The sequence below is a fragment of the Ambystoma mexicanum genome, chromosome 14, assembly GCF_040938575.1.
Source record: "Ambystoma mexicanum isolate Mex_15411 chromosome 14, UKY_AmexF1_1, whole genome shotgun sequence".
Lineage (NCBI taxonomy): Eukaryota > Metazoa > Chordata > Amphibia > Caudata > Ambystomatidae > Ambystoma > Ambystoma mexicanum.
This window is the reverse complement of record NC_090940.1, coordinates 188,822,788-188,836,763: the sequence shown is the minus strand read 5'-3', so window position 1 is coordinate 188,836,763 and position 13,976 is coordinate 188,822,788. Positions and strand designations below refer to the sequence as shown.

Sequence of the window (13,976 nt, the reverse complement as noted above, 5' to 3'; positions counted from 1 at the left end):
CTCACACCTCGTGAACTCAATGTGTGTCCCAAGTATGTGACCTCCTCCACACCCACCTGACACTTTGTTAATTTTACAGTCAGACCTCTCTCTTTAAGAATCTGCATGACCTTCCTTACCCTTACATCATGTTGCTCCTTGCTGCTGCCCCAAACCAAAATGTCATCTTGAAAGTAGCTGACCCCCAACACCCCTCCAAACAACTGCTGCATCAGTCTCTGGAACACAGCCGAAGCCAAAGCCAGGCCAAAAGGCATGCGACAAAATCTGTATGCCCCAAACGGAGTCACAAATGAAGTAAGGGGTCCAGATTCAACGTGCAGGTCAATTTGATGATACGTCATTGATAGATCAAAAGTTGAAAAGTATTTAGCTTCTCCCAACGTCAACAACAACTCATTAATATTTGGCAAGGGATGCCGATCCACCCATATGCTGGAATTTAGCTCCCGGAGATCTACATACATTCTGATGCTGCCGTCACTCTTCTTAACTAAAACGACAGGAAACAACCATTCTGAGGACTCAATAGGCTCAATTATTCCTGCTGACTGCAACTTAGTCAATTCCACTTTAAATGTCTCCCTTGCTGCAACTGGCACTCCCCTCACTTTATGAACTCTAGGAACTGCACCCTTCTTCAACACAATGCGATGTGTAAAACCCCTAAGCTTACCAAGAGTGTCTGAAAATACCTCAGGAAACTCCCTCATAAGCACTGTGGGAGTAACCATTATGTCATTCTCTTCCGTTCCCTCCATGACACTGAGAACCGGTTCTTTTTCACCTGGATGAGTTTGTATTTTTAGTGCGGCCTGCTCATCCCAACCCAACACACTTGTCCCCTTTGAAGCCACATACAATTTACCCGAAGTTTGCCTCCCTTTGAATGAGAAATTCGACCAATTATAACCCAGCAGGTCGATGGAACTCTGCCCATAAGCATATGGTCTGATGTCCGGAGTCAACAAAGTAGAGATCGGTTTACCCAACACCTCTTGATACACTTCCGGAGACACCAGAGTATAAGGTGACCCCGAATCCACAAGCATATCCACAGGGTGCTGGTCCACCAATACCGACACCCATGGACCCTTCCGCCCACATCCCTCAACATGTAATATGACACTCTGATTAGAACCACCACCTGATGCCCCTTCTAGCCCCATGGTAGAGTCCTCTGTAGCTACATTTGCGACCACCTGCCCCTTACACATGCGTGCAAAATAGCCCATACGTTTACATTTCCTGCATTCAACATTGCTAGCAGGACAGGATTTCGAATCCGCAGTGTGACTCGACCAACCACAATTTTTGCACACCTCCTTACCCTTAGATGCTCTATTCCCTTGTACTACCACTTTATCCAAACCTTTCTTGCTCCTTGACACCACAGCATGCACCATCTCCCTATTTCCATCCCTTTCAGTAACAATTTGTACACTCGCCTTCGAGGCTTCAATTGCTCTGACAATCTCCAAAACCTTATCAAGTGAAGGATCGCTCTCAATCCACAATCTCTCTCTTATTTTTTTATTTGACGTCTTCATCATAATCTGAACACTTATATGTTCCTCTCCGTTACCCGGGAACCCACATGTAGCCATGAGTGCACGTAGGGCTGTAACATATGAATCTATGCTTTCCGTGGAACCTTGTGCCGTAGAGAAAAACTTATACCGCTCTAAAACCACATTAACTCTTTTACCAAAACGCACTTGCAATTTCTTCAAAGCAGTCTCGTAGGCACTTACAACCATTTCCCCCTCACCTCCCCCTTGAACCATTACATTATCTCCAGGCAGGTGACGAAAAACTCTCAACCCCTCAGTACCAATACAATTCAGTAAAGCAGTCTCCTTTTCATCATCGTTGAACTTTGCCCCACCTGCAGCCCTCAAATATACTTTAAAGGCATCTACCCATTGCTCCCAAGGAGCAACAGGCTCTCCAGGGTTAGGCAGAAAAGCAGGTGGAGGCCTAGCAGCTGTATGCAACTGGCTGAATGTGCTGACTTGTTCCTTGTGTCCCCAAGAATAACTTGCCCAACACTGTGCCAAACTCAATGCTCTTTGCACCCTTAAAGCAGAAAATGTCCTCACTGTCACTTTGTGCACATGCACCCACACGTATCTGCAGTAACGCCAAAAAATTTGGCATTGGGTGAGTCACAACACACCAAACAATGTGACAGCAGACAGATGTCTCCCACTGTTGCCTTGTGCATGTGCACCCACACGTAAATGCAGTACATCCAGGTCCTGGCACTGGGTGAGTCACAACCACTGATGTAACAACCGACTTGCAATGATCCCAGCCCAGCCGAAATGCCAACCTTCACTTGTCAGGGCTCCACAGGATTTGTGTGCCCCAACCTTACCACCAACACCCCTTCAGATCCAGCTCCAGTATAAACTGTGGCCCCTCGAACCTGCAGCGTCGCTGGAGCGTATTATCCTCCTGTCTTCTACCATCCGCCAGTTAGCAGTAGTCAACTGATAGCAGAGCACACCGCGCAGCGCCACTGCAGCCCCTATTCCTTCCCTGAGGAGACCGCGGTCCACGCTGAGCAGCGTAGCGTAGAGACGCTGCCGGGGGCGGGGCCAGCAGCCGGCGCTCTGCAAATGCAAGTGCGCACCGCGTACAGGCCTCCGCCTCACCCAACGGCCACACTCGCTCCGAGGCCCCGACTGGACCCAAGCAACCGAAGACCCCGCTGCCTCCGATGAAAACACGGAAGCAAGGCAGCCGGCAACGCGAACCCCTTGGCGCCTCCAGCTGCTCGCGGCGAGCCGGCGGCGAACTGGCCCGCAAAAGCACCCCGACTGGGCACCCGGACAGTTCCTCTCCTTCCCCTCTTTCACAGGACAGCCGCCCGCCCGTCGAGGGGGGCCCACCCGTGGCCAGCGCTGTCCTCAATGTTGGACAGGGCGTACGGCAAACAGCTCCGGCGAATCCAGCGTTGGTCGACCTACGTCCTCGCCGACAACACCAGAGATGAGCAAGGAGCCCGAACAGCTGGTCCCCGCACACGTGGGACAGGGTCTCGCCGAAATCCTCATCGCCAATAACACAATCCCTCCAACACAGGTAAGTGAAGTTACGTATCTTTATTACGAGACCCTGCAGCCTGCTGCTACGGCTCCCCTCAACTCAACGGCCACTGTGGAATGTTGACTGCTGAACATGCATCAACATTCCACCCGTGTGCCTACGCACGAGCCCGTGCATATTACAACAATGACCTTTCACCACTTGACAAAACAGGAAGTGGCATCACATAGCATTGTTCCTAAGTACACTACGGAATATATGGTTATGATATCACTGTAATGTGATATACATTTCATGCAAGAATGGATCACCCTATGTATCGTTAATATCACTGTGTATAGGCCCATATTACCTAATTACTGTGAATGCAAGCAGGCGTCCAAGGCCAAATGATAATGAGGTGTTATTATATAGCAATTACGCTTAAGCACTTTATATAGGACACATATACATACAATATCACCCAACTTGTCCTCTTCTAGTTTTTTCATCCATTGCCCTGCTTGTTTTTTTTATCCACTCCCCTGCCTGTTATTTCGCTGTCCTTTTTCAATTTTTCTGCTGCACCTGTGACCTCTCCCCTGCCCCGTGCTCGTGATTGGCTGCTGCCCTCCAGGAGGTAGGCTCTTATCCACGCCCCCTAGGGCAGCCCACTGCACGTGCAGCCCCTTTGGCTAAGGGCTCCAAGGCAAAGAGCAGCTCCCAAAGAAGCAGCTCCAGACCGTGTTTGCCCATGGAGGCTGCCCTGGGCTGGTATCGGTGCACGATATAAATTAGCATAACTCAGGCACAGCTATCTCTGCAACCACAAAAACAGCCCACCTCTCCGCTATCTTATTACCACCAAATAGAAGGTAACATGCCGGTACCCACTTCCATTCTGCAACTGTCGCCACATATAAACTCACTGAGTTGTGAACTGTGTTGCCCAGTCATCTCTCACATCAAGATAACTATTAGTGAGCAATATCTCACAACTAGGCAGACTACACTCTGTGCTAGCTAGTCCAGATAAAATTGCATATCTGAGCCAGCATCACATTGTGAAGATTATCACTGCGTCATATCTAGACAGAACTGTAATACTAGCCTGCGTAATATCCAGAAAGAATTGTGAAGATTAGCCTGTGTCACATCTAGACAGAATTGTGAAGATTAGCCTCTGCTGCATCTAGACAGATTTGGGAAGATTAGCATACGTTACTTCTAAATAGCGATGTCACTAACCAACCCAACTAAACAATCTCACCCCTCTGCATACACATCTGAAACTCTAACTAACCACAATCAGACCTCTAATGCACAACAAACCGCACACACTTCACCACACTGCAACAACATAATATACTACACAGAGCCTCACACAACAGCACACGATGGCTCCCAACCGAAAAGCACACTTAATCTCAGCGAATGTGCAAATCGAACTGAGGCTGCCAACAGCACATTACTGCTCTCTTGCCTTTCTCCTGCTCAATCCTATTAACCTTCCCATCCTCTTCCCTTTTCAGATCCGCCACAGCACCTGGGGACCACACCGGTGGTGACGGTGCACGGTACAAATACCTTTAACATTGTCATTAACCATTAAAGTAGCATTTTTTCTTCACCACGAAAACTTAAAAACGTGTATTCTTGTCAGCAGTATGTGCTACAGCCTTATAGACATCTGGAGGCTTGGGATGATGACCAGTCCCTCAATGTATGGGGCCAAGTTATTTTGGGTGTATAAAGCTATACCATTTAGTTAAAGTCTTGATATTGATCATTTGGGAATAATGTGACTCCAGACAACCGGCATGGTACCTCACTTTTATTCTCTCTTTCGTCCACACGGAATGCCAGGACTGTAGCTGATTAGTAATCCTCTGTGGTATACAGTGAACAAGGGAATGCGATAATGTAGCTGACTGACGCGTCCTGGCACCTGTGCTGCCAAGTGTTGTGACGGCCGGAGCGATGCGCGTGAACCTTTACAGTTCGGATGGAGTGCGTAACGACGTGGTCGGATTCGGTTGCCTTGGAGACAGCTGTGCACGTCACCAAGCGGCTCTATCCATGAAACGCAAAGAGCTCTGAGAAAAAGAAGGGTATCCGGCGGGGTATCAGCGGGCGCGGCGGCCGCCTCTTTCCACACGGAACCCCACTCTTGCACCTGGCACTCACCCAGCGTACCGCCGAGGGATGCCAGCGCCCGCCCATGGAGCCGGCCCCGCCCCTCGCTTTCCTCACCAACCTGACGGTGGCGCTGACGGCCAGCCCTCCCGCCGGGGCGGCAGGGGCGGGGAACCGGAGCGGGGCCGCGGCGGGGCCTGGCAGGCCCGCGGGGGCGGGAGCGCTGCTTCACGGGTTGGCCGTAGCCGCCCAGGCCCTGGTTCTGCTGCTCATCTTCCTTCTCTCCAGCCTGGGTAACTGCGCGGTGATTCTAGTCATCGCCAAGCACCGGCAGCTGCGCACCGTCACCAACGCCTTCATCCTGTCGCTCTCCCTGTCCGACTGCCTGACCGCCCTGCTCTGCCTGCCCGTCGCCTTCGTCATGCTCTTCAGCCGCGACGGCACGTGGCCCTTCGGGGACCGCTTCTGCTTCGCCAACGGCTTCTTCAACTCGTGCTTCGGCATCGTGTCCACGCTCACCATGACCCTCATCTCCTTTGACCGCTACTACGCCATCGTGCGCCAGCCGCAGGAGAAGATGGGCCGCCGGCGTGCCGCGCAGCTGCTGGCGGCCGTCTGGCTGGTGGCCCTGGGCTTCTCCTTCCCTTGGTACCTGGTGGCCCCGCCGAGCCGCAGGCGGCCCCTCGTGGTCCACAAGCGGGGCTTCTACCACTGCATGTACGTGTTCCACTCGGCCTCGTCGCGCATGGGCTCGGCCTACAGCCTGTGCCTGATCGCCCTCTGCTACCTGCTGCCCTTCGCCCTCATGTGCTTCTGCCACTACAACATCTGCAAGACGGTGCGCCTCTCCGAGATCCGCGTGCGGCCCGTCACCACGTACGCGCACCTGCTGCGCTTCTACAGCGAGATGCGCACCGCCACCACCGTGCTGGTCATGATCGTCTTCATCATCTGCTGCTGGGGGCCCTACTGCATCATGGGCATCGTGGCAGCGGCAGGGGGGCACCCGTTCACGCCACTCATGGACACAGTGGCCATCTGGATGGCATGGGCCAATGGCGCCATCAACCCGCTCATCTATGCCATAAGAAACCCCAATATTTCCGTGTTGCTCGGGCGCAACAGGGAGGAAGGATATAGGACTAGAAATATCGCTGCTTATCTCTCGACTCAGAGCCAAAGCCGAGAGGCCAGGGGCCGCGCCGATAGGCTCAGGGACCGCTACGCCAACCGCCATGGGGACGACAGTATGATGTCCTCATCCAGCCCTGCCAATGGAGGGGACATTGCCATGTGGGCATGCAAGAATCCAGCTGTTCTCTTCTGTCGAGAGGGACACCCTGATACTATCTCGGAACCAGCTGTTCCCAAGTCTGAAACGGTAGACACCAGCCTTTGACCACCAACACACTTTGCCACTATATGGAAACAAAACGCAATGGGCTCTCAGGCCAAAAGCACTCTTGGCTACCCTCGACCATTTATAACAGGGTATATCAAGGATGCTAGGAAAACCAACACGTATGCATAATCGAACATAGTATTTTGGCCAAGGAGCCCACGTAGAAACTGCGAAATGGTAGCGTTTTCTACCAGGAATGCAAGTAATATATTACCACTGAATGTTATTTGAGGAATGGTCTTGCACTGTGCCATTGTATTCTAAAAATAACGATTGCGGTATTACGATGCAAAAAAACCTTAACTCAAGTGCCAAAACAAATGAAAAGATGAACACTGACAAAACAAAAATGACGACACTGTGAATAGAGACTGTATTAGGCACTGTTTGTATCAGGAAAGGAACGCAAAGTATGAGATAAAAATTTAACAAAGTGGAATTATTTTACATATATTATCCACGAGCACAGTGGAAATGAAGATGACATACAGCGACTTAAGTTCACCAATTTCACACTGGCCAATCAGGCATTAAGTATTTTTAAATTCATGGTATTGCATAATGTTACCAATGAAGATGATCATGGATTCAGTTTACCTTTGGCTGCTGTTACAAGCGAGTATTGGGTAGCACATTGCCTATTTTTTCTTATTATACACTTCTGTAATGGTAAATGACTGCCCACAAAACACAATCCGTGTCGTAATGCTCTAATTGCATGCTTTTACAGACGTTTTAACCGGGGACGAATATCTGATTGTACTTTGAATTTTAGTTAGATGGACAAAGTTAATCTGCTATCAACGTTTGACAAGCATCCAACTCCGGGAAGACTACAGCGTCTTTCTGTAGTACTACATAGTTTTGCACATTTCTATTGGGTAATTTCTTTAAGTGTCAAGTAGGTGCAGGATTGTTTCATAATTTCATTGGCACCGGGGAAACTGCAGGATTGCGGCCGTTTTCATGTCCTAGAAAACTCATATTGTGGAAAAATACAGTTTACATCATGTTAGATTTGTGGATAATTCTCTAGTATTTGCTTTACTTGTTTCTTTTCTTCACACCCTATTTGGTCAGTTCTTGCATCGGGCAAACGTGGTGTAAACAGATATTTGCTTTCTGGAACATGCAGAATGGAGCAAGCCCATTTCCTGCTACGTTTTTGCCTTCTCAAGTTTTCAAAATGTATGAAACATTTTTGTTGCATTTCTTTTACCTTACAAAACGTGTTTTGTTTTGTCACTGTGCAATTTTATTATACCCTGTATATTCCGTAGGGTAGTGAACTTACAATTCTACAATTGGGATTCAGGCATACATTCCAGTCAGCCCTACAGATAAGGGAGATAAGGGGTGTGTCGGCCACTTTTACTCCCTAAAACTAGGTAATACTGCCGAAAAGTAAAAACGGAGAGCACAAATACTCCCAACAAAAAACAGTAAACAGACCGTGTGCCCCTGCTTTCACCACAGCTCCATGGATATGTTTGGACCAGTAGTGCCTGTAGTACAAGAGGAAAACAATACTATTATTACAGCTTGATTGGAAAAAGTACACCTGCATCTTTTAATGTACACGAATAACGGTGCAAAGAAATGATTAATAAAACATTTCCGATTTTCCTGTTAAAACATATTTTTACTCATTTAAAATACTCCCAATGGGAAATGGACTTACACTTTTATTTGCAAGAAATTAATTTTACTCCCAATTTAAAAAAATAGGGTATAAAATATTCCCACTTCATCTAGCGAACTGATTAGTTAACATTTTTGCAGAAACATTTTTTTCTGAATATCTTTTTTTGATTATCTGCTAAAAAAAGGAACTCGTTTTAATACTCCACAACGTACGAAACCTTGAAATACAAATAGGCACCTTTCATCTGTGATAAACCTCATACGTAATTTAAGTAGAAAATGAAAAGGGCATGTGGTCCACACTTATTGCAAAACCACACATGTCTCTGCATCTTCAATATAGTTCGTGGCTTAAAAATTGCACATGTCCTGTTCCATTTCACTTTGTGAGGGCAAGGGAAGAGACCAGTAATCCAATCAATGTTTTAATGGGCAAGGCTTTTTCCTAGTTATACACATATATCAGTTAGGTAATCAAAGACTGCAATGTCATTGTAGCTAAGATCTTACCTGACTGTTAAACCACCACTTTTGAACAGGTTTACTGTAGATTCCCCATACCCTTTTCAGTGGGATCATTTGACACATGGTTGAAATCTCCCCTTGGCCTCAAATGTGGCTGACCATTACCTTTCCATTCCTACTTAACGTTCACAGCCATATTATGCAGAAGGTTGTTCAATTAAATGGTCAATTAGAGAGTATTTATTTTAGGTGCTGTACCGTATGGCGTCTACTCTTAATAGGACACTGAGAACACTGTGAACAGCTTGATGTGAGGGATTCTTGTCTGTTGGATCTGCCATCTGTAGTGGACTACAACCGCCAATTGCATGGACTGTCCCTAATAGTTGGTACAAAAGTGTTTTCGGGACTTCTTGATATACTTTACCCGGTGTGCAGATTTGGGTAACTTAATCTGACAGTCAGTTGCCTCTTGCTGGTTCGCCACCATTTCTTTTCATTGTGGCAACCAGCAAATTCCTCCTTCGAAGTGCTGTAGTAACAGGTGATATTGTTACCCGATTTAATGGAGTGCACCCTTATATGTCTGCCTCATTACCATTCACTTGCCACCCACATGTTTACATATTTGACTAATTAATCATATAATTGGTCTCTTAAGATATTCGACTGGATGTCTAAGAATGTTCCTCCATTTAAACTTATCCAGAACGAACAGTTGTGTTTTCTCAACAAGCCATAGTCCAGGGAGCCGTCATCTTTCCAGCCGGTTCGTTTTTTGGCACCCCTATTGCAACCTAGTTGGCACTTGACATTCATACTTCATGGAAACCAACATATTTAAAAATAAGTCCTGCCAGCATTTGAATCAAGTGATTCTGAACTTAATAGCCAATAGCAGTTACTGCCTTAAGTTTGAAAGCAGTTACGCTATAAAGGAGTTATTCAGCATTTATCAATTCAGGATGGGTTGCTCTAATTTGCTTTTTTTGGGGTCTGCACTCAATTGTTATCTAAACTTGAATATTAAAGCATTCTCCACGTTTGTAGCATTTAGTGAGTTGTTTCTGTGGGAAACTTTGTTTCTAAAAACGTCTTTTGCAGTAGGGTCATACAGATTTGTGGCAATCCCCCAGAAGCCCCTTTTTGTTTCTCTTTCGCCCAATAATATTTTCGTTAACCCATACCCAATTTGTTTTTCACATTAACCTTACTGTAAAAGACATTTAAAAAAAAAGAAACTCTTCACTTTTTACCACTGAGCTGGGAGTCTCTTAGACCTGAGTAACTTTGTATTGCCTCATTGTTACTGCACACAGTACGTTTGAGATGATTTGTCTGGTTATTAAATTCATCATAGGAATAATGCCAAAATATCTAGCATATATTGCTTATTTTCATGCTCCAAAGAGTAATTTATGGTCAGCCACAACATTTGAGCTGGTTGTAGCCATATTGCATTTTTTCTTAAAATAGAGTTTGCATTCAGGGTTCTAAGTTCGGGAACAAACTGCCTCTCCGTTTGATATTTTGAGGGGATAAAGCCAAGTTCAGGACATTTATCATGAGCAGCAGTCTTGATTCCCTCACCACATGCATTGGGTTTTGTCTTCTCTTGTGTTACAAAACAAATTTCAAATGAAGGCTCCACTAAAGAGGAGTTTTTAGGAGTCTGATGTTAAAATCAGGTCTGCATCCATGCTTTTAAAATTCTACAGATCAGTGAATTTGAACATCAAGCGGAACCAGAAAAAACGAAACTGAAATTGTATGTCAGCCAAATTGAAATTGTAGGTTTTGTCTATAGCGAGGGCACACCCTCTCTTCATCTTGAAGAAAACCTGGAATTTACGTTTCCTGATCCTAAAGCCTTAACTTGGATCCACGTATTCTGCAGTTTCAAGACAAATGTGAACACATATTTGGTGATCTAATGTACAGTATTTATCAGATGAACATGTTAATATTAATGTATTGAGATTTTTTTCAATCGCTTGTGTATGTATTTGTATACTTGTCTAGAAATATGAAATGCTATTTTGTAAATGAAGTAAGACTTTTTTCGTAGTAAATACACATTTTTCTGCTCCTTTACATAATTTTGCAAATATCAATTCAAGCATTTTCGGAAACTGTTAAGGTCAAGGTGTACAGATTCAGTGAATAGGAGAATAATACTACATACGTGATGACATTATTTGGGTAATTGCTACAAAAGCAAATAATACAGAAAGTATGTGAGACATTTTGAATAAAGCTATATTTATTATTCAGACGAGATCCATTCCAGAACAGGATTATTCCCTACCAAGAGGTTAACAGTGACATCAGAGACCACAACAATTAACGAGTGAAAATGAATTAAAAGATGTATAGCACAAACAAAAAGTGTATTCACACTGTTGCTATTACACTGGTATAAAACTGTTTGAGTGACATGCTACATTTGTAATTTTGTTCACAACCACGCCAATTTGGGGTGAAAGAAGTAATTCATGCACAGTTATTGCAGGGAGCAATGATCGGATGATGATGCGTTATTTATATAGCGCTTTCACCAAAGCGCCTTACATAGAACATATTTACATACAATATCACTCAACCGAATTTGATACTCCTAGGTCATCTATAGCCTACAAAAGAATTGGGGTTAATTTGTGAGTTACTTGGATCTGAAGTATAAAATCGTGTATATGTGCTGTTCTGGAAGTTGAAAGCCATTTCATTCTTATTGGAGACATGTTCCCTTTTATGCTCTTCTGATCATCCTGCATCCGGTGAAGCTTAGAGCAAAGAAAGGATTGACAGGTTTTCCTCTGAATGGATGTTACTTGTCTTGATCAGTTTCATAGTGGGTTTTCATGCCGGATTCATAGGTTAGAATGCTTCTGTATGGTCACAGGGGAACGATCCTAGCGACAAAAATAACCCGGTGACTTATAACAGGATGCAGCTCTTCTTAAACATAGCCTTTTTAATATACAGTGGGAAGATGCCCTGACACTTTCCTTGCACATCTTAGCCCTTTATGCTCCATTTTAAAAAGGTTATAAAAAAAAGTCTTCTGTCTGCACAATCATGCCTCATTCCTCAATTCCTATGCTGGGGGTTCCCTTTGCAGTAAATTATAGGAAATCCTAACACCTTATAACTGAATAACCTTGAATCATAGATATTTCATGTATTTTCAGGGTCAAAACCAAATCGGAGATTTTGGCAAGATTGTGTTCCTAGACCAAAGCGTTCACACTAGTCAGTTCTCTCCCAGCAAAGTGTCACTGTGCTATATTTTTTTTTTCCTATTCCTCAATCTAATATGCCCAGCACCAGCAAATTCTCTCGGTGCTCTCCCACTTTCCTTGTAGGTCAATCTTTTTTCTATTGGCCAAATAGTTTACATTTTTCTTTCGGGCTGCTTCAATAGGTGGATATTTTTAGACACATACTCAGCATTTTAAACATTTTCTTTTAAACCATTATAGATTTCGAAGCTGTCTGGCAACTAAAACATAAATTGTACGTGTACATTCTACATTGGCAACATTGTTAACATTTTGTCTTTCAAACTGCTGCGTATAGGGTCCATATTTTGTTAAGTGCCTAACATTTTAAACAAGTTGAATTCTGTATATCTGTTTGTTCACCAAACCATTGTTTACGGTTTGCACATCCTAAAAATAAGGACCTTGTGGTATTACAAGACATTACTCACACAGATATTGATAATTTGCTTTGAATTAAACATGACCTAATTGTGACAGTTTGTCATTATACCAGGTTTTTCTGTGTTAACGATACCCTGATGTGGAGGGGTGCAACTGCTTGTGAGGCTCACATTTCTAAAATGGAACATCCTGTTAAATGCACAGGTACTTTGGGGAACACTGGAGGCCTTTGATAAGTGTCAGTTGGAGTAAGGTGAGACTGGCTGTGTGGGTGAATACAACCAAGCAATATTAAATGGTGATGTCAATTGACAGAAATGATAAATGCAATCTGTATAAGTGGTCGATGATAAAATGTATGCCCTCGGGGAATGGGATCTGGTTAAGATCCCTCCTTATGTAGCTCAAGATTTGGACTGACTAAAAGCCTTTCTGTAAAGGTTAATGATTAAGGATTTAAAGAATCTACAGGCAGGCACATTTATAAAGTGGCTGGCGTATATATGAATAGGCCTACTTAGGTTAGGCTTGGAAGGGTGGTGGTCGAATCCAGAGTCTGTTAGGAAAGGGGACATTTGTACTTTATAGAATAGATATTGGTATGATAGGAAGTATGTCCTTCTGCACATTTCTTAAATTACAGTGTGTCCGAGGGGTTAGAGCCCTACTCCTCCCAAATATTTAATTTGAACGGTAGCGCTCTTCACCTGTGGCCAAATGGAGCAATTGATGGTCGGTATTGTGTAGGCGCCTGGGGAGCTTAGGGAGCGAGTCTTTAAAGCCAGATTTCCTTTGTCAGCGCAGCTCTGTTGAATCGGAGACATTTGCTCATTTTGTGTTTTTATTTGTTGTCCTGGCTACTCTTGCCTCAGGGCCATGTCCTGAAAGAGGTCCGGATGAGGCGAATCCTAGAGGCATTATTCCTTTTGCTCTAGCAAGGTGCGGGTGTTCAACACCTCACACTATTTAAATAGAGTGTAGCAGGAGCATATGAAACAAAGGGCTAGTAGAAATCGACTGAATTGTTTTGTTGTGACATGAGATTTTCAGTTTTCTTTTTCCAAATCTTACTTTTATTTAATTTTACACTCAAGCAGTCACTGTCCAACTGTAAACAATGGGGATGCACTCAAGTCCAAGTACAAACACTAGACTCCTGAAAATGCAATCACATGTCTATAAACAATGCTGAATACTACAAACTATTCGAGCTAATAATTACTGTAAAATATATTTGTTAATTGTTGTTAATGATATGCACTTTCAGTTTATAATTGAGAACCTGGCATTGCAATTCGTGTCACTCGCTTATGATTCCAAGATAGCTATGGCAATAATGCCCAAGGAAACTGTTAAGGCTTAAACAAAACTTGTATGTTTATTCTTTTTTACTTTAAATGACTAGTCTTAGCGTGAGTAAGGTTTAAGTTACCTGTAACTCTTGTTCTCCAGCATAGGTCTTGCATGGAATCACATGCTCGTGAATATTCCCTGTCGCCAGGCTGGGAATCCTCGATAAAAAGAAGGCAGTTTCCCTTTAGACTGAAAACTGCTGGTCTCCTCTATAGCCAATCATTGTTCTTTGCGTCATACTGCACCTAGCCAATGACACTTTTCCTCCTAAACTCCAC

At 44.5% G+C, this 13,976-nt stretch overlaps 1 protein-coding gene across 1 annotated transcript; it reads left to right on the top strand.

Annotated features, from left to right (window-relative positions):
* Window positions 1-4,999: 4,999 nt before the first annotated feature.
* Window positions 5,000-10,953, top strand: GPR135 (G protein-coupled receptor 135). Its single transcript, XM_069638893.1, has one exon. It carries the CDS (start codon window positions 5,255-5,257, stop codon window positions 6,566-6,568), a length of 1,314 nt encoding a protein of 437 aa, XP_069494994.1. The 5' UTR covers window positions 5,000-5,254; the 3' UTR covers window positions 6,569-10,953.
* Window positions 10,954-13,976: the final 3,023 nt, after the last annotated feature.